At 34.4% G+C, this 25,982-nt stretch overlaps 1 protein-coding gene and 1 long non-coding RNA gene across 5 annotated transcripts in view; one reads left to right on the forward strand and one right to left on the reverse strand.

The window, feature by feature from the left end:
- Positions 1–8,365, forward strand: part of LOC115495983 (uncharacterized) — a 28,684-nt gene extending 20,319 nt beyond the window's left edge. Inside the window, exon 5 of the long non-coding RNA XR_003961331.4 lies at positions 129–8,365. This is a non-coding gene — a long non-coding RNA (uncharacterized lncRNA). The remainder of the gene's footprint in view (positions 1–128) is intronic.
- CCDC141 (coiled-coil domain containing 141) overlaps positions 1–25,982 on the reverse strand; it is a 65,368-nt gene that overhangs the window by 32,608 nt on the left and 6,778 nt on the right. For all 4 annotated transcript variants that reach the window (XM_072932307.1, XM_072932308.1, XM_072932309.1 and 1 more), the window contains 9 exons: positions 24,780–24,902; positions 17,386–17,577; positions 16,168–16,276; positions 13,716–13,969; positions 11,403–11,522; positions 4,957–5,151; positions 4,196–4,368; positions 3,248–3,389; positions 873–992 (listed from right to left, as the gene is read on the reverse strand). In XM_072932307.1, coding sequence (XP_072788408.1) covers positions 873–992; positions 3,248–3,389; positions 4,196–4,368; positions 4,957–5,151; positions 11,403–11,522; positions 13,716–13,969; positions 16,168–16,276; positions 17,386–17,577; positions 24,780–24,902 — 1,428 coding nt within the window. The remainder of the gene's footprint in view (positions 1–872; positions 993–3,247; positions 3,390–4,195; positions 4,369–4,956; positions 5,152–11,402; positions 11,523–13,715; positions 13,970–16,167; positions 16,277–17,385; positions 17,578–24,779; positions 24,903–25,982) is intronic.

Genomic DNA, 25,982 nt, shown 5'->3' on the forward strand with positions numbered 1-25,982 from the left:
TTGGCAGAAAATGCACTTAGAACTATAATAAAGTCTTGAGGAATAAAAATATGTTCTTGCTTATCTGCTGAGATTTTAATATTGTTACTATGTGCTCTTCAGAATTGTTTTAATGTGAATTTCCACAGGTACTGTACAGATCTATCTCTTGGACCCCATAAGCTGTTGCCTGAAACAAGAAAGAACTCTGCAGAAGTAATGGAATTTTAAGTACTGAAAATATGTAGGATACTCCTAAAATACATGCTGACAAGTTGTTCAGCTTAGGCTGAAATTTGCACCTATGCCAAGGCTATGGAAGGCATTCAAGTGGTTTGACCCCACTTCCAGGTACTGCAGGGCTGCTGTGGGACTGGGAAAAGCCCTGGATAAAAGCAGCCCCAGTGTGGCAGAGCCGAGTGCTGCAGGGCTCTCATCAAATGGCTGCACTCCTAACATGAACAATGGATCTCGTCAGAGCTCTCATCACAGCTTCTCTAAATGGGAACTACTTCTTTTTTTGCCAATTAATCCATAATATTTGGCACAATAACCACAAGAAGGTTTTCCTCTGACTCTGGCTGTCTAGACAATTATTAAACCTGGTGCCTCACGGAGGAGTAGCAAGCCACATTTGAAGAGTCTTCCTATCGAGAATTGGTACAAGGATCCTGAGGCAGTAACAAATAACACAGTGAGACAGAGACAGTGGAGAAAGCCACTGATTTAATGACTGTAATGTTATCTGTGGTTTTGTTCATTAACTACAGTTTTAAAACAAACCACAGATCTATTTTCTTTACAAGAAACTCTCAGACTCTGACCTTATTTAGAATTGCATACAGGAAACATTTGTTTCTAAAAGCACTCAACATTATTTAAAGGTTTTTTACCTTTGTTTGTTTAGCCAGTTCAAGGTAGTTGTTCAAAACTCTTTCTGACTCAGACAAATACGAGCCAATCTCCATCCCAACTGTGAGCATCGGGGCGAGTTTTTTAATTGATTGCGACACCTTTATTTGAAAGTATTATTCACATGGTTAATGTATATAAGCAGACATCAAAAACCAGTATAAAATACCACTTTTTATAGAAAAAAAATGAGGCAACACTTCTCTGTTGGTGTATAGATTATGTTTCTGGGCATAATGTCATGGTTTAAACCCAAATGACAGCTGTACCACACAGCTGCTCACACACACTTCTCAACTCCAAATGGTGGGATGGAGAGAAGAAATGAAGAAAAGGTAAAACTTGTGCTTTTATACCATGTATACTCAGAGAAAGATGGGAATTATATAAGAGAAGACAACTCTACTATTTCTTCGACAGGCATGATCAAAACCGGTTCTTGTTTGCTCTCATTCTATTGACAGTGCTTTCCTTTACCCTAAATATCTGAGGCTTGTGATTTCAATATGGCACAACTGCATTATAATCTTGCTATTATAGCCCTGGCAGAAATATTTTGATTCTGTTCCAGAATCAAAAAGCACATTTAAAGCTTCTCTGACAGAGCAAGAGACCTATTTTTGTGCAGATACATGTACAGAATTCCCTTCCACTGTCACTAGGATATTATGTATGCACTATAATAACAAAACAGATTATGAAGAGCTCAGGCAGATGACGCCAGACACAACACACACAGTTATTATTAGACATGTGAATTTACATCTAATATTTTTCTTAAGAACTGGCTGCCAATTGAGGTTCAAACTTTATTATATGAGGCTGAGGGGCAATTGAATTTGGCACCAGATTTCTTGGGATACTTTAGAGAGTTGGGATTAAAAGTGTATTGCTCAGTAACAATATAGCAGTAAGCACTCTTTACTGCAATGACAATCGTGTTATGGCACAATGTTCTCTAATGCAAGGCTGGGAACAAGTTCATTGGAACAAATGGCACATTGAAACCTTATGTTCAAATTAAGGTTTATATTTTAAGTAAAAATTGCCTTCATAATTTAACTTTTAAGCTAAAATTCACAACACAATAGTGACATAATTTCTATAAACATAAATTGTATGGAAAACGGCAAATTTGTAGCAAATTAAATTCACATTTGATTGATAATGGTTCATTATAAACATCATGCAAATACAAAATATCAGATTGCAGACTTAATAATTCAGCCATTAAATTTTATTTATTTTTCTCATCTACGCTCCTGGTTTCTTTCACATGAACCTTGCTAAAAGACTATACTTTTTAAAATTTGAATTTACAGACGGAAACTTATTTAGGAGCTATTTGTCTATTCCATCTTTGACAAGTCATTTAGAAGGTCTGTAGTACTATATGACATTCAACCATTTAAAGAAGGTTGTCATGTCCTTGATGCATCAATACCTTAATTAACAAAAGGATTTTTTTATAGTGAATAGGATCTAGTCTGCTTCACATTTATTGAAAATTTGCTGTGGTTCAGTTACTGTGCTTATTAAACCTCAATTCTTGCCACACTTTAATTTTTATCTTCAGACACATAAAACAGAAGACAGAAGCAGTAAAGGAAACCTGGTTATGGGTCACAGGACTGATTGCTCACTTTTCTGAAAGAACAAATTATAATAGTTCATTATCCAAGCAAATTCATGCTTAATTGAACATCACTAGTAAAATGTGCTTGTGGAAATGGCTCAGTTTTACAGAACAGCTTTTGGTTTCTTTGTGTTGATAAGAGCATTAAGCATTCTAACTGCAACTGTTCTCTCTCTAAAAAACTTAATATTATTTGATTCAACTCCAATATTCACTATAGCTAAATTATGGAAATACAATGCACTGTTCATGAATACACTAAGAAGATGTGCTACAGTGAGGATAATAGCCATCACAAGATGATCAGAATGCTGGAGCACCTCTATGGTGAGAGGCTGAGAGCTGCAGTTCAGCCTGGAGAGCAGGAGGCTTTGGGAAGTCTTTGTAGGAGACCCTTGCAGTACCTAAAGGGCCCTATAAGAAAGCTCAGGGGTGACTTAGAGTGACAGAACAAGGGACAATGGCTTCAAACTGAAACCAGGTAGGTCTAGATTAGATACACAGGAGAAATTCTTCACTAGGAGGGTGGTAAGACACTGGCACAGGTTGCCCAGAGAAGCTGTGGCTGCCCTGTCCCCAGGAGCATCCAAGGCCAGGCTGGATGGGGCTTTGGGCCACATGGTTGAGTGGAAGGTGTCCTTGCCCATAGCAGAGGGGTTGGAATGAGATGTTCTTTAAGGTCCCTCTCAACCTAAACCGTTCTATGAATCTATGATGTACCTTACTCAGATGATCTTCAAGCGAGGCAGTCCACTGTTGTTTCTTCAAAGTAAATTCTTCATAATCTGGACACTGGCTGTTTAATTGATCTACTTTTTTTTGAATATATTCCATCATTTTCTGAATTCCAGCCACCCAAGAGCTAAAATAGAAAAGTAGAACTGTCATTTATTTCTCTTTTTTTGCTCAACATAAAGGATGATTATGATTAAAAAAAAAACAATACTCATTCTGTTGATTATTATGATGAGTAACTTATAAATTTTAAATTGTTACCCTTAAAGAAAAATAACCAAGAAAAATATTAAAATTAATCCAAATTAAATTGATAATTAGCAAAACACAGGAATGAAATTTCCAAACAAATAATTTGTCACCAGTGCCTAAGGTTGATACACAAGACAGATATATTAATCCTCACGAGACACATAGCCTGATTCACTGACAAATAGCTCATTTCCCTTTTCACTCTAGCTATACTATCTAAAAACTAAAATGACAAATGGAAGAGCTTAAAAGGGAAAATATATGGCATACCAGTTCTATTTGAAAAAATATGTTTTCTTTGGATTCTAAAATATTTTAGTGTTTTTACAGTAGCTGATAAAAAGAATGCCATATACATTCTAAGTCAACCTCTCCTTAAGGATGTTATTTTAATGGGAGAAAAATCCCCACCAATTAATAAAACAGTGGCTTGCATTATAACTTAAACCATAATTCAGGGAAGAAATTCAGAACCTGAATACTTGAGGCATTCCACTTTAGACAGTAAAGAAGTTACCTCATACAATTAAGAACTTAAATTTTGATATTAACCCCCTCTCCCCTCACATCAAGTTATTTCCTACTTAAATTTATATTAATCATAAGAATTTCTGTAAAATTAACATTTTCAAAATAATTTTTTTTTATTACTTTAGTTCCATCAGACACTTATGTTAATACCTGTGAGAATCTGCTTTATTAACTAAAGTTCGTCCCTTCTGCATGGTAGTTGCTGTACAACCTTTAATTGCTTCCTGCAATTCCTTGTACTTCAGTGTCAATATAGGTAAGTGTAAGCCTTCTGAAATAGAGATTTTATGGTAATTCTCAATACTTTCAAGACCATCAAGTACCTGAAGGAAAAAAATAAAAACATATGTTAAAACATATCAATATTTCTGTTGGAACCATAATTGGAAATTATCTGTTTTTTAAACTTCTAGAAATGATTTCAAAAAAATATACCTGAAAAAAATACAAGACCATTTGGTCTTTGGACACTCTGAAATATAAACTTTTCTAAATAGTCTTCTAACAGAAAGATTTTTGGGAAAAAAGATTTCATTATTAACAATACTGGTTATAATTAGCTCCTGTGGAGACCACTGCAAGTATAGGCATGGTTTCTGGTGCTCCCAGAAAACAACCTTAAAGCCCAATTCTTGGCAAAAAAAAAAAAAAAATTCCCAAATACCTTATTTCCAAACCAAGCACTGAATATACTTAAAGGAAATAAAAAAGAGAATACATTTTTGAACAGATTTGTCATTTTGGATATAAGTTTGAGGCAAAAAGTCATGTGAAAAGGGTAATTGGGTTTGAATTTTTTCACTTCAAATTGCTTAGCCTACTGTCTGCATAATCCCACATCCACCAGCCTTCAAGAGCACACTAATAGTTTCCTTGTCAGGTTATTATAACACACTTGGCTTCTTACCTACCTTGCCAGCAGCATGAAAGAAGTCATTGGCCTCTTGCAGCAGGGCTTTCCTTTCTTCCATGTGGGAGCACACTTCTTCTTGCAACAGACAGATTTTCTGATTTGAAAGTTTTAGATGTTCCTTTTCTGTATAGTCCTCTGAAAGCAAGATCCTAAATGCTTCACCTTCTAATTGTTCCACAGTGTAATTCCATTCCTAGTGGGGAAAATTCCACTTTAGTCAACTACACATAGAAAAATAATATACTGAATGGTAATAATATAAACATTGGAAAATGTGTATTTTTATAGGCATGAAAGCTATCATTATTTAAAACAGTATTTCTACTAGGACGGGCTCCCCAGCAAATAATGGTTTTAGTGATAAGAGTTTCCAGCAGTGGCATTCTACCTTTTTGACACAGTTTGACAGGCAGAAGCAGCAGTTACTAAGGTGTCTACTGAGAAATATGGTCGGGATAACAAAGACAAAAACCTCCTGGTAAGACCACACTCTTGTGGCAAACAGCCCTTCAGCTCACCTATTTAATCAAGAATTAATTAAAATATTGCCTAGAAAATAGCTGCTTGCAGTGACAGAATTTCTGCTAAGAGATATCTGGTAATCCCTTCAATCAAATGACCCTCCCTTACAGCATGTTGTGCCATCATCCTTGTCATTCTCCATTGCACAGTTTCCCTGATTTCCTACACAAAAATCTTAAGTTCACTCAAAAAATATCTCTATCTTATCTGATCATGAATCTTTCTAGTGGCAGAGACAGAAGGAAAAAAAGGAAGATTACGCTTAAGAATTCCAAGCCATAGAGTCAGAAACATTTCTGACAATTGAGCCAGGTACTTCAAAACTAAAGCACTTTAAAATGGATTCTGCTGAATCAGTACAAGTTTGCATATAGGTTTTTGGTCTACGTTGCAACATTTGGAAGCACATTTAGTTAATTATAACTGATTGCCTATTTAACTCCTCTTTCTTTTTTCAACTATTCACACTGAACTGACTTGTGCTTCTACTGTAGTGACCTAAATATAAATCAACTTCTGGAATGTTATTTCTCTGCTGTGGTGAATACTCCTACCTTTCTGCCATGGAAAGATGAAGCAACAGTAAAAAGCTGTAGAACTAAATTATTGCTTTTTTCACTTTTTAAATATTAAATCTATTTTTAACTTTTAGTTAAAGTTAACTTTATAGTATTACCAATTCTAAAAAATTGTTATCATAAAAAAATTCAATAGCCTTAAAATGTTTCAATCAGATTTTGAGGGCTTTAGTAAGACGATTAATTTCATATATTTCAACAAACCTATCTTTATTTTATTTTTGTGTTTCTGGTTGTGCTTCAATATACCTGCACTGTGTGCCTAAAAAGATGCAAATTTGTCTCACTCATTTTAACTCTTCTTTCCTTCCATAAGGGAACGTGGAGGAAAAGCCTTCTCAGATATTTTTAAAGTTCATCTCTTCCCCAGACACGCATCTGAAGGCCAAATCCTGCCCACTGTATTTCCTTCTATGCTTCTTAAAATACTGCTGGTTGAGAATATTCTGTAAAGAAATTGCTCATTTTCTCAAGAAAATACTCCAAAAAAATCCCCTAAATGTCTTGACTTGGATACTCTCAGCTTCCTACTGAAATCAAGAGAGATGAATCGTGAGAACAAGAAAAGCAATTTTTCTTTTCATTGTATCTATTACTGATAAACAGCTATAGCAAAATCTTTCTAATTTGTAAAACTTCTTTTTCAAATTAAAATAATGACCATTGCAGATATCTGGATGCAATAATCTTCAACCTGTACTTTTAATTAAGTGAAACTTTGCACTCTATTATTTAATGCACAGTTCCCCTTTCATAAAATCCTTTGTCTCTCTATCCTAAGCAATATTAAGCAAGAATGTGGATTTTAGGCATAATAAATCACAGTCTGCTGTGCTGTATTTGTTACTTTTTACCTGACAAATTTGTCTTGGGGGGAAACAATAGTAAGGAGGTGTCCCTATAGACACAGCTGAAGTGACTTGATTTCCAATTATATCAGCGCTGCAACATTGTCATTTTCCAATATTTTCAGCTGGAATGACTGGTATGAATTGCATGGTCAGATTTTAATGATAATTTTAAATGTAAGTTTTACTTACATTTAAACATATAGATATTTATAATAATTAGAAAACAAGCCTGAAGTCAGGCACTTTGAACTTGGATTAATAATAATTTACCACAAAAATCGCAAGAAAAGTGCAGCTGAATATGTGAATCCTCATTTTGCTATTATTTTTATTTGTATCATAATTAAAAATAATATTTTATGCAAGAATGAAAATGCATATGTAACATTTTTACAAGTGGAAAGAAAATTGTCCATATTTAGCTTAGAAGCAAATATGGAAAGACAGAAGTTCTGAATTGTTCCAGTGTATTATATGTTTAAATTATAATTATAGCAGGCAAGACTTATAATAAGAAAATGAATCAACTTACAGTGAAATTATTCCATGTAAGAGTATTTCATTGTAACAAAATTCATAAATTTGTTTGGTACAAGATGCCCAACAGCAGCTTTTAGGTGATCTAAAATCAGATATTAAACTTTGCCTTGTTTATATTGAGGCAAGGCTCATCTCTAAGTTTTCACACAAGCTCAAAATCCCAATTTATTATAGTAATTTATATTTTAAAACATTCCACAACTATTACAACTTTTCACACTTTCTGAGGGTATTAAATTTGGTTAGACTCATTTGCTATCCTGTTTAAACATTCCTCAGTTGGTTGAATTTTCTATAAAACAGCTAGTGACAACTTCATTTTCAGCTTTCTATTTATAAGGAAATGTTTCTATACATAAAAAGCCTGGGCTTTCCATCAACAGGACATAAAAACTCAGTGGAAAAATCTTAGTTAGGTTCTTCTGTTATTCAGACCCCAACATGTTAAATTCATAACAGTCTGCCAGTCGGCACTAACATATTTCTTACTCATTTTCCTTGAAAGGCACACACAGCCTACTCTTTCATTGACTTTTCAATTTACCAGGAGATGCTTGTGAATTGCTTTGACACATCAAAGACATATTGAATGTGCCTCCTTAGCTCTTGTCACTATTGTTTTCTTCACACTAAGTCTTAAAAACTCGCTTTTACTATTCCATTTGGCAAGGAAAATGAGTCCTTTCTAGGTTCTTTGATTAAACAGGTATTTTTCAAGAGTGTTAAAACTGATGAATTAAAAATAATGTAGCTTTAATTAAAAATCTTGACGATTTTCTGCTTTTAAAATATTCAGCACAAGTCTGGGGGGAAAAATGTGGAAATACCTAAAAATTTACCTTGTTATTACACAATTATTATGGGATGAATTGATTTTCTTGTCCATACAATAAAACATTTGAACTTTGAATTAAAACCTCAGAAGCTGTATAAAAGTTTTTTTCACTGTAATGTTCTACGCTTAAGCTTTGAAACACATTTATTTGACTTCAGATCATGATCCACATATTAGATGAAGCAGCAAGTAAAACATAAGTAAGTTAAACATAAAAGCATGCATTTTTTTCCAGAATGTGTGATAAATTAGCTTATTCTCTCATATGCAAAAATATCCACCACTGAATTTTTCTGAGTCCTGAATCTGCCTGTTCATTGCATACATCCGCACATTGATAATTTAGTCTTCATGAATATTTGAAAGGCTTTCCTCTTCAAGAACTACATTGCAGTATAACTACTAATATAGTCATATTATATTATAATCAAATTTCAAAAGAAGTGATGGGCACTAATAAAACCACAGGGGGCTGTGAGCTGCTATGACCATTACCATATAGTGTGTCTTTTGGTAAGTTCAGTGAATGGCTGTAGCAGTGTATTTAACACTGAGCTGATAAAATCAACAAGCAGAAAGAGCAAAAAGTAATTCAAAGTCTGTCCCAGAAAATTGCTGAGATATGTTGAAAATTATTTGGCCACAAAGTGGTGCTAGCAGTTCTTCTTTGCCATGTCAAGCACCTCCAAGGCACAGAGAAATGTAACAGCAAGCAGGTAATCAGTGCCAGAACTCCCTTATTGAAACACCAGCTCTAAATGTTTCTCTTCTCTCAAATCTTGGTGGCAACAGCTGGGGGGAGCTGGGAAAGTCCTTGCAGGAATGGGAGGCAGGAGGATTCTTTTAAAGTCTGTGAGGGTTGAGGGCTTTTTTCCCCAGTTATGATTTCTTAGGTTTGTTTTTGGTCTTGATAATTTTACAAACTAGTGATAATGTTTTTATGGGTTTTATCTCTTATCAAGGTGAAGTTCAACATCAGACACCAGATTGAGAAAATAATAATTAATCATTCTCCTTTCTCCTCTCAGCCCAGTCCCATAAATTAGATGCTAGGCCTGTAAAACTCTCTTAGGCTGGCCTCTGAACAATTTAAGAAACCATTTCTGCTGTTCAACCTGATACAGCAATACATGTAAGTAAACACATTGTGTGAAATTTCAGACATTGGAAATTTCCACTTTCTTACTCCCTGTGAGAACACTGAACTTGCTCTGCATATCTACTGCACACAAACATTTTGCTGTGAGCTACAGTACACATATGAAATGGTACTTGAAAATATTTATTTATGCTACTTTGGAGCAGGTACCTCCTTTATTCTGTTTCCAACATCTGCAGTTCAGTGCTGCAAAAACCAATGCCTATAACTCACAGGTTTCTCCAAGCCCCATAAGTCACAACTTTCTCAATTATATTTTCAGCATGCAGTTTCAACCTGGCCACTCTTCCGCACATCATAAGCAAAACCTACATGTTCAGTAATATTCCCTTCAAGAATTTAATTTCCCTCTGTTAGAACATGCTGATAGTAAGAATTGCAAAAGGCTTAAAAATAAGATGCTCGAAATCATAATTCACATGGATGCGTAACAAAAACATTTAATGCTAAACACTTCAAAATTATCTCATTAAAAAAAGAAATTAATTAAAATTATATGATCTATGGCATAATGTGTGGGAGAAGAATTTTTAGGTGAAATTGTAATAAGTGTTATTATTATAAGTTAGTTTCTAGATACTCAACCATGAAAAATGTTATTATACAAAATGAAAATGCGTATTGTTTTGCTTTCTGCACTTACACCCTTATTTCTAATTCAGATAGCAAATTACAAGAATAGCCTGTGAAAATGAAATGTGGGGAAGATTAATTATTATTTGGTTAAAATTCAGCAATGCTTTAGAACATCTATTGTGTGTCTCTCTCTCTGAAAACATTCCACAGTGTACTCATTTACTGCTATATCTGTTTTTCTTGTGTCAAAGGTCTGTTCAGAAGAATTTATCTTTACATGCTCATCTTCTCTTTAAAAACAAAAACTATTTTTTGACATGCTGCTTGGAGCAGCATTAGAAATATTATTGTATTGTGTTAACATGACAGCCTTGAAGCAGTTACCTGTTAATTATGCAAACAGGCAAACATGTGACATTTAACTACAAAGCTTACAAGGAAACAGATCTGTGAACAATCAGAAGCCTCTTATTATCAACACAATAACCTTTTAAAAGACATTTAGTTCTACTGGAATAGTTTCTGGATGAAAAAGATCTCCTTGGTCATCTGGGTTATCCAAATTCAATTGCATGAGAATGATATATTGGGGAATGGTCCTGACCCAGCAGCAGCACTTACCTGATTATGGCACAATTCAGTTACCTAAAAAAGGTTCTAAATATAGGCAATTTATTTCATACTAAGATTCTTTCTTCTCATAGCATCATTTTATTTAATATCATCTTGCTTTTATGAGTGTCAATAACAGATTTATTCTCTGGAAAACTGATATTAACTATGGAAGTGGCAGTTTCAATTACTTTTAATCACAAGAAATAAATGGGCAAGTACCTCTTCCAATCATGTACTCAGTTCACTGACAATTACTTATGGTACAAATGGTTGGAGTATTGTCCTTTATAAACATTAAAATTATAAAATTTTAAATGTTAAATTTTATTAAATTTATTTAACAAAAATTAATTAAATTAAACAAAAATTAAATTTAATTAATTTAAATTTAATGTTAAATTTTAAAATTTAACATTAAAATTCTAATAAAATTATTTTTCTGTATTTTTCACCACAGGATTTTACATGAGAATTACCAGTGTGGAATTTGATCACGAGATTGAAAAACCAACTAAACAACATCAAGAGTTATTCGTCTTATAGCTTATGGGTAGCTTTTAAAATTTTAAATGAAAAAAAAAAATCTGAGAAACATGGAGGCCATGCATTAAAAGCAGTAAAATTACTAAAATAATTTAGACATAGAGATATATATCTCATGTACATATAGAAAATGTCTACTCCTATTTGTGCTTGTTCAATGCCCAAGATCATGTTTTGCTACTAATTTTTAAAGTTGCTTCAACAAACAATTATGGTATTTCTTACTTTCACTTTGACTTCCATTTCTTCAAGTTCCTGAAGTAACTCTTCATTTTCCAATAGTGATGAGCCTAAGTTTTGCTTCTGAAAGTAATTTCTGATGTTTTTCTTATACCAAGACGTTACCTAATTAAATAATTAAATAATAAAAAGAACTCAGTAAGAAGTTTGAGAAGTCCATTTTTAAAAATATGTACAAGGTAGTTTAATTTAAAAAAAACCCTCACATTTTCATTCCTTTAATATTTCATTCCTAATGTTCATGCTTCTATTTAAACACTTACATTTGTGTCATAACAAATGCTGAAGGAAAGGACTAATACTAAAGCAAGCACACAGTGGATATATATGACAAACAAGACAAAAATGTATTCATCAAGCATGAAGATCAAGTATCAAGATTGTGAATTAACACAGTAAAAGAAGAATCAAGTTATAGCCACGCACAGAATAAATGCATGTTTTTTGATACCATAAAGATATTGTACATTCTCCCTTGACATACAGTAACTTAAATACTTGCATACAGTAAAACACTACAAATCTGAGTACTTCTGACCTAGTAGAACCTCTCCAACCCTGGCTTGAAAAACCCAGTAAAGACAATGGGATACTATTGTATCCCAATCTTATGTAAATGTACAAATCTACGACGTCTTACAAACCTCTTCAGCAAATATATGCAGCAAACATGTGCAGCATACAATTAAATATTCTAAATTCCACAGAATTACTTGCATTTGTACCTGCTTCATTCATAGTAGGTACCTCTCACATTTTTCATAAACAACACATGGCAAGAATTCCCAAGTGAAGTTCCACATTTTAAGATAGTATCCAGAATTAGTTATTGGTATCAAGAGGACTTCCTCCAATATTTCCAGTCTGGAATATCACCACTACACTTAGATCGTAGGCAGCATACGAAGAATCTCTATACTCTACAGATTTTAGTAGCCCACTAGAGACTTTTTGTTTTTGTTTTATCTACTCATGTAAAATCATGTTATTTGTAATAAATTTAAGCAATTACAAAAAAAAAAAAGAAAAAACTTTTTAAATATATTGGAAGTATTTTCAGTTACACATAAAAATTATTCAGATTATGAGTCCAAGAGACCTAGGAAATTAAGGAAATTATTTTAATACTAAGCCTTCATCTATTGAGTATATCATCCAGATGTGTTTCCTGACTGAAACATTTTTCCTGGAAGCACATTTTCACAGAATATTTATTGAGTTCATCAAAAAACAAATAAATGGAGTGGACAATAAAACCTGTGCTAAAAGGGAAATAAAAATTTATTTGCAAATTAGGTCTGGGGGATTTTTATCATGTATCTGTTTAACAAAACAAGCCAGTATATCTGTAATGTTAGGCAGAGGAAGAAGTAATTTTTTAACCCTGTTATAACAAAGTGTTCACCCCTTTACCACTTGACAATATTCCTTTCCATTACAGTGAGTTTAATCAGCTGGTTTCCACTACAGCCAATACCTCTGAGTGATTTCACTGTGCTACCTTAGCTCTGAAGAAATGGCTGAGACTTCTTAACTTGCTTTGTAAGCAAAAAACCCACAGAATTCCACTTTCAGTGATATTGCTGAAGGTATGGGAAAGGAGACAAGGTTAACACAGCTGCTAGAAAAAGACATGGCATTCCTTGACTGGTTGAAATCTAAAATCACTCCTGTTTTTCAAGAATCAGATTTTATCTTTTGTTTACAATAATTATTGACCAGATTAATTACTTTCTTCTTCCAAAGATGATTTATTATGCATAAAATAGGCCAATCTGGCTTTGATTTTCATTAATGAAAGAGATATCAGAAAATATGATGCTGACACTTCCATAAAGGAAGCTATGTAAAATAAATACGCTTTCACACATTGAAAATTCTAAAAAAGAAATATGTTACAATCATGACTATCAGATCATCACATTCCAGTTAGAGATCAAAGGGAGATGTTGCATTTTCAGTGTTTCATAACCTGGTAGTAAGGGATAAACAACACATAGATTTTGCATCCTTCTAGACTACACATCTGTGCCTAGAAAAACAGAAGCAACACAAAGAGCAAAAAGCTACTCTTAGACTCAATACAGCAGAGCATGTCTCCAGTCCTCTTTTTGCTCTGTATCCCCTTAACTCCCACTAACATCAGTCAAACATTCAAAAGTTAGGGTTTCCTCAAACAGAAGTAGCCCAGAAATATAGGCTTAATAAATCTATTTAAGCTCCTTCTCTGTTTGTACTGTTAAGCAGTTGCTGGGTTGGTTTTTATACAGTGGTTTCCCTTGATATTTTATGTGTTACCTGGGTCTCCTGTTGGTGCCACAAGCAAATTTGCAGAACCTGCTCCAGCCCTTGGCGCTGATGTCTGAGGAATTTGTCCAGCTGGCGTCTCCTGTCCTGCAGCATCTCAAGGAGATTGTCAATCTTCAAGCAGCTGCTGTGGGCTCCTTGAATCAGCTCTGGATTTGCATTTGGCCCCTCACATTTGAATTCTTCTATGAATTGAGTTAGGTCATGGCTTTTGTTTAAAAGAGCAAATGACTTCTCCAAAAGTTCTGTAAGAAAATAATTTCATCAGGAAAAACCCAGAGTGCTTTTTGATTCTAGTACCATATTTCAAATTACTCATGTATCTTTCAAACTATCTATTTGCATACACAAGCACAACATATTTTCATGCATTGCATGAACATGAATGCTTACCTTAGAAGATATATATATTCTAAGATATTTCAATTTGGACAGCTCTTATGTAAACCCACAGAAGTACAATGGTGCATACACATATATACACACATGTATAATGGTGTACTGAGAGACATCAAATCACAACCAAGAAGTGTCATTTTTTTTCTCAAAACTGAGTTCGTTTTGATGGTTTCCCAACCTGTGGGTAAGCTGAAGTGTAATTTTCTAGCCTGCTTCCCATGTGGGTCATTACCCTCTGCAGTTTTTCACTAATGAAGCTAAGTTTAGGTCTTTACATCCCTCACAGGTGTTGGGGAAAAAAAGTGTTCTCACACCTGGGGGCTGTTATAAATAAGTCAGGGGTATCAGGAACTCTTACCTTCTTCTATAGTTTTAACCTAGACACATACAGGGTTAAAATTCTGGTTAAAAGTGGACTACTCCACTTTAATCACCTATTAGTGACATATATATTTTTGTTCCATCTCCTGAAAGTCATATCGTTCCAAATCTATTAGATGGACAATGATCAATATTTCTAAATCTTTCAAGTGATAAGGGATTTTTTTTAGGCACAGAATGAGGAAGAAGGGGGGACAAACCAATATAAGTGGCAAGGTAGACATGAAGAAAAATATAAAGAAAGGAATATTTACCAGGGTCTTCCAATAAAACAACAAGAAGCAATCCTCCTGAAACTCTGAACTCTGACCTCTTCCCAGCTGAGTACTTGTAGTGATAATTCAAGGCAAAGCACCCTAAATCCCCACCTTTAACAAAAACACTTAGGGAAGAAGCAGAGTGGGAGGCCTCTAGTTCTTCAGTCACCAAGGGTTAATCAGAGAGATTAGGGTCCATGAGCTCACTGTAAAAAGCCTGTCCATTTTACTTCTTGCCTTCCAGAAAAGTGGTATTAATCAAAAATGTTTCATTTCAGTCCATCCAAAATTGAACATACATAGAAATGGGTAAACAAATATATTTAATAAGTTTTCACTTTTTAAATTCCATTTTGGAGTACATTTGTGTTAAAATATTTTTTTTAAATTCCAGAGTGATAAGCATTTGTGATAAACTACTTATCGCATACTGGTAGAGTCAATACTTGGCCAGGGTTGTATTTTCAGACACCTGTCTTTGGAGTGGGTAGAGAGTATCCTTCCTGTAGAAAGCTCTGCTTTTTATCAAATACTCAATAATATCAGCTTTCAAAATTTTTATTTTATTTCAGGGTAGAATAAGAAGTCAATAAATTGCAGCCACTTTCCTCCATCTGAGGGAAGTCTTATTTCCATCAAAGCAGACTTTGTCTGGCAAATAATTTCATCTGATACTTACAGTTATAGACCATATTTTCAGCAGTAAATTGCTGCCAGATACTTCAAGTTTAAATTGGTATGCAGTGACTACTTTGCTCCCATGAAGAGCTATTTGGAAGACTCAAAACCCATATTAGTGTTATCCAAGTTGGATTCTCTATTCAGACTCCCAGAAAGAATAACTGGTGTTCAAGGTAGCTAAAAAGTTTTAGCTAGTGCTCCATTAGTGAATAATAAAGTATAATTGATATTCTGCCAAGTTTAATTTAAAAATTTGATTAAGATTACAAAGACAGAGTCTTAAGACTTATAAAAAATGCAGAACCATATAGAATTGCAAAGGTGTCTAAAGAGCCACACAATGAGATTATTTCCAAGACCTTTTTTCTCTTTTTGATTTGAATGTGTCACAATATAGTAGAAGGTTCTTCACACAAAAGCTTGAATAAAGAAAAGTAATTAATGTGAAAGAAACTTTATGGGCAAAGATATGTACAAGAAAGTTGTTGAAGGCGACATGCAAGGGCTAGCTTGAAACCAGGCATTTCACATCTTTCAGCAGTCTGCCAAAATCTATCTCACCATTATATTTTTTCCAAACAGAACATCTGCATATTTGTTATAAGTTTGGGTTGTTTTTGGTTTTTTGTTGGTTTTTTTTTTAATACACACAGAAAGAATAAAATTACTCCATCAAGAAGTCTGCACACAAGCACATGCCATCAGAAGTGGAATACTGTTTGTACCTTTTGTATGATGCTCTTGTTGCAGAAGAAGTTCTCTCAAAGAGTCAATATTGTCAAACTCTTGAGCATTTTTTAGGAAATCTTCAACTTGGTCAATTTTAACAGCAAACTGCATTAAGGAAACAAAAGATAGGGAGAAGCACGCTGTAATTGTGTTTTGCATAACTACATCATAATCTCTGTGTTATTGGGAAAGCTCAGGAGAATTTGTAAATTCTTGGAGAAAGGCATTTTTAGTGACTGCCAGATACAGATGCTTTGTGGCCTCTATGCACTTCCTGAGTTGTTTTTTTCTTTCAGGTACTGATTGATTGAAGGATTTTAGCTGACACAATCTGTAATTACAATTTGCCACTTTGTTAATCATCTTTTCTACAAAGCTTTGTGCCAAATCTAATTTCTTTGTATAATACATACTATCAGAATACAGTAATTAGTAGATTGCTCATCTTGGGCTTCTTGGGACAGTTAGCAATCCCATGGTTGCTTCTGCAATTTATAGGAGGCACTGGAAACAAAATTATCAGGGAGAATTATTAAACTCTTCAAGTTCCAGGATGTGGGGACAGTTGATCATGAGGCTACACACAGTGGGCAAAAGCCTGCAGGGTATGGAATCCCTCTCTTTAGCTCCCTGTGTGTATCAGTGAATTAGGATGAGATAAATGGGTAAACAGGGATCACACAGTTTTTCTTTTGTGTCCATCTCCACAGCAAAATCTCAGGTAAAGCACTGTCAAGTTAGACTAATGTTTGCTTTGTGAAATTATGGATATTTTGGTGTAAAACTTTCAGTGACCAATCATCAATGTGCATCAGTAAAGGCACTTGAGAGTAAGTTCTTTCAATGCCAAATAATTTTAGTCATAAGGAATGAAAGCTATTCTGCAGAATGTCCATAGCCACTGAAATACATATTTTAGGGTTTGGTCCAGTTCCACTTTTCATTGGCATTTTCTGTCAAGTACAAATTTGGGAGACAATATGACTAAAATATTTATTAAAGTCAACACGGTGTTTTGTTCAGCTTCATCCTGCACTATCTGAAAGGTGGAAAAGGAAGGATCCTGAGGAAGGATCCCAATAATTTAATTTTATTGTTTGACTCAAACTTTAGGAATACAATGAACAATATAAAACATATTAAAGTTACAGTGGTCAGAGTACTTGTAAGATGAGGGTGGCTTAAATTAACAGTTATTTCATTTAAATACAAACCTCCAGAGCATTTTCAAAGAACACTGAAGTAAGTTCCAGAAGTGCCTGTCGCTTCTCTAGCATAATGATGAGGGCATCCCATGCATCCCCAAGGGTCTCCGCCATGGCATCATAAACCTGAGTCTTTTCTTTGTTCTCCTCTGCAACCTTGTCTGCTTCCTGCAGCAGGTCCCATACCTTGTCTTCCAAAGCCTGAGAAGGAAATATACCAAAACAGCACAAACATAAGGAATGTGTATGCAAAATCCAAAAGACTGTGCTGATACCAGTGTTAGGATATTTTTACACTGGGTCTGTACAGGAGCCACAAGCCTCCTACACCTACTTTATTTCCATTTCCCAGTGATAGGAGTGCAACTATTTCTGCATGTTTTATAGCAAGCTTCTGAATTTCAACTGCACTTAAGAGGTAATAGTTTTATAAAATTCAATATTTATGCTCCAAAGTTTTTACATCTCCATAAACACGTCTTCCTGGAAGTGGAAGTAATAGTGCAGATATTTTGATTCCTCTTTCATATGTCATCAAATTATATTACTGGACGTTAGAAGTTTTAGAAGTTTGTGAGGTAATTTACTCTTAAATTTCTGATGACTACAGTGCAATCCAGACAAGAGTGGTTTGAACATAAACAACTATTGTCCAAAAAAAACCCAGACCTAAGTTATGCAATGTTTCAAGTTCAGCTTGCTGCATTGGTCAAGCTGGCCACCAAATAATAATGCTCTACTGTCAAAATAATTCTTCTGCGTTTCATTCCTAATCTCACCACAAGAAAGATTACTGCTAGCCATCTTATGTTACAAACCTTCAGTGTGTCAGAAAAATTGATCAACATTTTTTCTGTGTTCTTCCCAACCCCCATCTTGGGTTTTCTCATGAGCATGAATTAATGAAGTGTCACTCTTTTTTTTTTTTTAATTAGAGGTGCTATCACATGAATATGTAATGTAAAAATAAATGTTTATTAGGAAATTAAAACAGCCATTCACATACTACTGGATAAAAATTTGATTTTCAACTCTAAGAGAAGCCTTTATGATGTTTCCTTCTTGATGAGGCATAAAATTGTTACATGCATAACAACTCAGTAAAAGCAGTGGCATTCATTAATCATCCAACATGAGATATTATTAACATTCTAGACTGACTCTGTAACAAATATAACAGGAATTAAATGAGTATATGAGATATTGATAGTCTCTTTACTAACTCAACATCTTAATATCAATTAATGAGAAGCATTATAGTCATGACAATGCTGATATTAAAAAAAAGGGGTAAAATATTCTCAGAATGTTACACCCAAACTGCTTGTCACTAGAAGGTCAATTATACCAAAACATCAGACCACTTTCACAGATGTTCTGAATACACTGTAGAAAACCAGATGACATCTGAGTTCCACATGGAATTTCTTGGCAAAGACTAGTTTTCAAAGAGCTGACTATTTTATATTTTGAAATAGCACTAGGTATGCTTTTATCCTAATATTACATCAGCTTCAACATATTTAAAAGACATTTCAAATGCTAAATCTTTCCTAACTACACAAGAAGAATGCTACAAAAATGGTGTAGGACCAAGAAGAAGATTTTCTTCTTTTAGAAGCCTTTTTTTCTGAGCAGGTTGTTAATTACCATTTATCCCTGGCAAGTAGGCTCTGTTTTCTAGCAATTGATTAGCTGTGAGGAATAGCTAATCCCTAAGACACAGAGAAAACTGGAATATCCTTCAAAGGTTATCAGTCATGCTTCCTGCACCTTTTAAAATTCAGTTACTATGGGATGAATTCAAATCCAGCCAAAGAAAATCAGAAGGTTAAAGGAAACCAAACTACTGCATTTAATGAAATGCAAAACTAGTGTGCATAAAGTTACAAAAAAAAATGAAACTGTTCATGTGTAATAGTCTTTTAGTGTTTAGAACTGATAATTGGAAGTTTTCAAATACAGACTTAATTTTTTCTTTAGCATGGATTGAATATGGTTCAATAATTTAAAATGGGTGTGTATTATATTGCCTTCAATTAATAACTCCTGTAATGCCACAAAAACCCAATATACTATTAAAAGAGCTGTCATGTTGTCTGTTTCCTCTGCAACAGAGAAAATTACATTTTGAGAAGACAGACTAATTTAAAATAGAAGAGAGGAACATTTTACAGGAAACTGCTCTTTCTTTGAGAAACGGTTCAAATACCCTAGGTGGTCAGAGTGATATTAAAGTTTCATTGCCTTGAGTTTACAATTATGTTTCTCACAACTGTCAAAGCCACTAGTTACTGTGAACTTTCAAAAAAATTATCCTCAACTATGTTAGTTTCTATAGACTACATATGTGAATAGTTCATTTTTAAATGAAGTAGACTGATATTACTGGTTTTCTACTTTTTCTCTTTGAAATATAATCCTTTTATCAACACAGAGCCAAGGAATAATTTGGACAGGACTCTTCAGGACATCGGTCTAATCCCTTGCTATACTTATTCAAGGACTTAGCCCATGAAGTTTTAAATATCCCTAACAATGGAAATTCTAGGACTTTTCTGTCCAACCTCTTCTAGAATGAACTCAGTTTGTGGTCAAACTTTTTTTCCTAATATCCATTTGGTATTTTCATTTTTCCAACTTGTGTCTCTCGATCTAGAAGCAAATGTAGGAAGAGGAAAAATGTGTGTTTCCATCAAAAAAATTATTTCACAGAAATCTGTATTTTAATGGGTTTTTTTTGGGTTTTTTTTTTCAGTTGAGTGAACTTAATAGAGCTTTCCAGTAAAGACTTGAAATTATTTTAAACAATTTTGGAATCTCGTGTTTCATTCCCTGTGAACACAAAAAAATAGAAGAGTTTCTTTTTGGACGCTGAGAAGCTGGAATGAAGCCTGACAATACAAGGAATGCCTAGCATGTAGTCAAAAAGGAGCTCATGCAAACATGCAACTTCTGTTGCTGCCAGTAAAACCTTGTCAAAAAAGCTTTGCTCTGAAAACAGCAGACCAATTTCAATTTCTATTAAATATCTACAATGTCTAATTCTACCACAGCAAAAGAAGAGCGCTGGTAGCTTACAGCGAGCAATGTCCTGGTTCAGACGGACTGCAGGGATGCTGGGAGGATGCAATCCCAGGCCTGCAGCAGGAATGCTCCCTGCCTGCTGATGCAGCTGCTGTGCAGCCACACCTCTCCCCCCACTCCGTCTCAGGGTACATTTGCCTCTGATATTGCAGCAAAGACAGAAAATTCTTTCATGTAATTTGTGTTGGATAGCATAACTTTTGTATTAATTTGATCACAGTCCATTATTAGAGTACTTTTCCTTCTGTTAAAAGAGCAAGGAATGAGAGGGGGAAATTATCTTTTGCCTTTCCTGAGCTGTTGTACGCTGACTACATAACTTGGAATTTTCAGAGGTGTAAACTACCCTCACATTCTCTTAGCACGGAGCTGCTGCTAAAATTAACCTTTAGTTAGTGCTAAAAGGCAGTGCTGAGATAATACAGCACAGTTGGTAACTTGAAACCGGAAAATAGTCATAAAGCTACCTTAAGACAAATATTATTTTGGTGGGAATTTTTCTCATATAAATATTGAAATTGATGAGTGACCTGGACAAACACTGAAAAAACCATATTTATTACATCTTACTTTACCTTTTCCTTTTTTCTTTTTTTTTTTTTTTTTTTTTTAATCACTTGCAAAAGTCAGCTCTGGTTTGATAAAAATGCTGCTGAACTTTGATGCTAATAATTCAAAAATATTAACAATAATTTCTTCCATAAGAAAATAACTTTAAAATAAGCATTTTCAAAACATTTTTGCTTGAAATAACTGAAAGGCTTATTTAAAAGATATCAAATGCAAAAAATTAGTGTATTATATTAGTGCTTTTTGATGACTGTAATTTTCTAGTTTTTTTCTCTTGGCTATTAGCATATAAATTAATATTTTGCAATTTATGCTCTGTAAATAAAATAATTAGGAGCAATCCTCAGGTTCACGAGCCAAATTAATAACAATAATGTTTTTAAACTTAAGTTTATGGACTGGATTCTCCTCAGTTTTGCGGCTGTTCTGCCACAGTCTCTCTCATGATAAAAATCAGAATTCTGGAAGCAAAGCAAGAATGCCTTATCGGGAATTTTCACATTTTTATGGACATACATACACTCTTTTTCTTTTTTTTATTTTTTTTTTTCAGAATATCTAGTGAGTTTTAATATTGAGAGACCCAAGCACTAAGAAATCATGTTATCCCCAAGTAGCGCTTCTCTTGGAAACACAGGAGAACAGCAGAGAAATGTCTGTGCAAAGTGCAATCCAGGTCATTTTACCTCCTGGAAGTCTTGTCTCAGGTTTTATAGGTTTGATTCTTCTCATTTTTCTTTTTAAATTGTGAAGAATGAGACATCCAAATTCACATATACATATTCCCAGAACATATATACCTGCTGAAAGTACCTAAAGAAGGACGAGGCAGATATTGGGAAAGAGACTTCCATGAAATCACAGAAGTTGATGGTTTCAACAAAACTGGTGCTGCTGATATGGTCTGATTTAGACAGAAACAGACTATATTGGCTTAGAATCAGAACCTATTAAATGAGGCTCCTGAGGGGAATTTTATCTGGATGTAAATATTGTATACATGTTCTCTGTTTAGTCTCAGTTTCAATCTTTGCTGCTCAACAATTATTCTTTCAACTCTATTAATAATAACAAAACATCCATTTCCTAATCCATAAACATTTGAAGTGGAGCCCTTTTCAAAACTTGTATTCTGCTTTTTGTTTAAGTAGTAGGGTGTTCCCAATTCCTAAATTTAAAAGAACAAATGTAAATCAGTTATGAATAAACTAGAGTGCATTCTCTCAAAGCAAAGTATTTTGGATATGTTTTTCCCTACAGCCCTGAAGACCACACACCAATTTTTATCACTATAATTCTGAACATAAAAAGAATTTCAAAAATGTTCTAAAAATTACTGTTTTGTCTTTCAACAAATCTGTTCCAATTGCTGTTTAAAGCACCATCTGCCTTACTAAATGTCAAACTGTTTGTTTGGGCTTTTCTAACCCTGTTAGCATTGCTAGTCAAAACCAATTCCCTGAAATACTGAGCTGGATTACATTCCTTTTCCTCTAGCATCAGAAGTACTGTATGTAAACTGATCACTGTGCCAGACTTTGTCCTTACTTACATCTGTGAATCTTCAACATATTGAGCTGACAGAAGAATTTGGCCGGACTATTTTGATTATAACTTGCAATAAATATACTGGGATGAAAATAATGAAGTTAAAAAGCAAAGGGGTGATCAAAACCTAGAACAAGTTTACAGAAGAGCATGGGATAATGCCAGAATGAACAACTATTCCATAAATTATCTTCTAAAAGTTGATAGGTTTGTCTCTACTTTTTCCAAAGGTGTATTTAGTATGAATCATCTAACCCTGGCCTTAAGCTGGACTAGATTCATGATTGAATTATTACTCGTTCAAGAATTTTTATGTGACCTGCACAAAAATTTTATTTTGAATTGGGTTAGTCTAATCAGCAAAGTTGAGCATATGCATATCAAGTATGGGTATCTATCAAGATTTATTTTCCTTTTTATTTACAACAATAAAAAAGAAATGGGGAAACAATTCAAACTGCCTCTTGCCCATCTTTACACAGCAAAGGTATAATTCATTATCAAATGCTAAGTGGAAAAGAATTACCATAAACAATAGTTCAAAAACTGAGAATCAATCTTGGAAAAACTTTTTACGACTGGGTTCAGTGACTTAAGACTATGTAATTACTGACAAGTGTTAACAACTTGCTATAAGTCACAAATGGTCATGGCTGAAACACACACAGCCAGGAAGAATTATAACAACAGTGCAGTCCCTTATTATTACAGCTCATGTCATTAAGGAAAAAGTAGTAATTTTGAACTTAATTATGTTATAGAATATTCATTAATCAATGCTGAATTGAAAGGGCCACAGGAATAAAACATAAAATAATGAGTGTTTGTTCCCAATGTATTTGGATGAAAAGTATTCTTTAAGAGTTTATGCATAATAAATGTTCTGATCTTATTTGAGTTGATTGTAAAATATTATTTGAAACCTTGCTTTTCTTAAAAAATGGGAGTTTCTTTCAGAGATGGGAATTATCTGTTTTCTTTTTCCACTCTTTAATATTTATTTTTGAAAATTAGGCAAAAAATAACCAGCTTCTTCCTGTCATCAGGGTGCAAGAACTCAGTTAATTCTGAATTGCTTAAACAGGACACAGCAGCTTGTTCCAAGAACACCCAAATGTTGCATCAGTGACAATAAAGATGAGGCACTTTGCATAAAAAAGGAAAGCAAAACCATCTCTCACTAGGATTTGAGTATTTTGGTTGGTTTTGGCTATTTGGTGGGTTTTTTCCATAATACTATTCTTCATACTCTTCAAAATCCACACAGTGCAGCGTATTAGCTACATTCTCTATATACTGTACTGAATTCCCTCACACTCATTGGATATTTTTAATGATTGGGGAAGTACATAATCATTGGCATTAAATAAAATACTTGATCCTATCCAAATCATGTTTGTTCTTTCAGATCTCAAATTTATGTAATTCCCCCAAAATTAAATGGATAAGCTACTCTTCGTAGCTTCTATGTTAGAGGAATTCATTTGTCAACTGGCCCGATCAAAACACTAAAACATTTCTTTTTAGGTGACTTCAGATTTCTCTCAGTGTCAAACACCCGCACTTAAAATGATTCAGTTCTTTCATGCAAGCCTGTCACTCAGTGTCCAAATGCCACCATTGCTGTAATCTGCTCTCAGGAATGCCAAAACCTGATTTTAGGACTGTCACTTAATTAAAATATTCCTAGATCAAGACAAGCTGTTTTAATCCTACAGTATCAATCCCAATGCAACTTAGATCAATTAAGATTCAGTTAAAATGTTTGTGGAATATATACTTCAGAATTACAAAGGGCTTACTTGTGTTCACAGCTGTTATAAAATAATCAGACTTTTCACAACATTGGAGAATTTAAAAAATGAATTTACATTCCTTTATATTTAGCAGTTACTGAGAGCTATAGGATTTTTTCACTTGACACTGGTGTATAAAGTAGAAAAAACTGTGCCTTTTCTGCTGCTGTCAGAAGCATCTTTTTCCTGGAAAGAAGCCTAATTTCCAGAGAATTATAGAATATCCTGAATTGGAAGGAACCCACAAGGACCACTGAAGATCTGCTACACTGACAAAAGCTGAACATATTTTTCTCCGTGTCAAATTTAATCTAACCACCATACTGCAATAGGAAGCACAGACAGCTACATCAGCTGTTGTACCTGAACTGTAATGACTTGAGCAATTTGATGACATCTTACCTTCAGCTTGGATAGGAGGAATTCATGATCTTGAAGTAGTTTTTTAGTCTCATCTTGATTGCTGCCAATTTCTAATATATTCGGTGTTGATTCAGCTAGCTGAAGCTTCACCCATTTTCCACACTGTAATAAGCACATAATTACAGCCTTCAGAAAACACAAGGTTTCCTTCATTTATTCACTCACACAGATTCCCAGCTCACACGTACTTTCCATGGTCATAGGTGCACAGGGACCATACACGCAAGGAAGTCACAGAGAATACAGCACAAACTTCATTTGAAACATGTAACAAAATCCCAGACTAGTGTTATCCAGAAGATGTTCCAATATTGATTTTGCCCATGAAGAGTAAAACCATCAGAATGAGCCAAAATTTTTTCTCTGACTCATCTCCCCTTTTAGCTAAAGATGACACAGTTAAGTGAACTTGATGGGTTAGCGGGGCAAGCAGAAGTAACAAATGCATTACAGAAGATGAAAAAAAAACATCCTCAGATCTTATTTCTATTGCATGGGTCCAATGTACCTCTATAGTGAGTATATGGAACAAGACATTGCACAGGTAGCAGCAGGGACACTGAACAGCCTTTGGGACAGGGACCAAAGGATGCCGATAAGGACCGAAGCTGTGATGTCACTGGAAGCTAGCATGGTTCCTTCCACAGCACAGAGAGGGAAAATGGCTTCACCATCAATTTGAGTCTCCTTGCAATGAAATTACTCCCCTGCAAACAGCAGACCGACTCACAGGAAGGGTGAAAACTGACCTCAAAAAACCTTCCCACAACTGAGGTAAGCCATCCTGAATAACCACCTGAATTAGGTGACAACTCAACTCATTATCACCTTATTCTGCATTACAAACAGACTCTAATGGCTGAGGCTAGCACGTTTTTCAGGTTGCCTGGAGAATGAAAATCAAACTGCCAATAAATTCCAGCTGGGATTCATTATTAGCATCTAGATTTTCTCCCAGTGCCGAATTTTATGTCAACTGAAGGTGTGGATTCCAACTCACGAGACAGGCCTTTCCATACTTATAGACACAACTGTATGTACACAAGGGCTTATTGAAACATGTGGGACGGTAGATTCACAGCTTTCAAAAATAACTACTCATTTTTAAGTTTAGACTTTTTTTTTTTCCCCCAGAAAATACTTAATCTGTGGAGTTTGTACACTTATTGTGTAAAATTATTA

This window comes from Taeniopygia guttata, chromosome 7 (assembly GCF_048771995.1).
Source record: "Taeniopygia guttata chromosome 7, bTaeGut7.mat, whole genome shotgun sequence".
NCBI classification, from domain to species: domain Eukaryota; kingdom Metazoa; phylum Chordata; class Aves; order Passeriformes; family Estrildidae; genus Taeniopygia; species Taeniopygia guttata.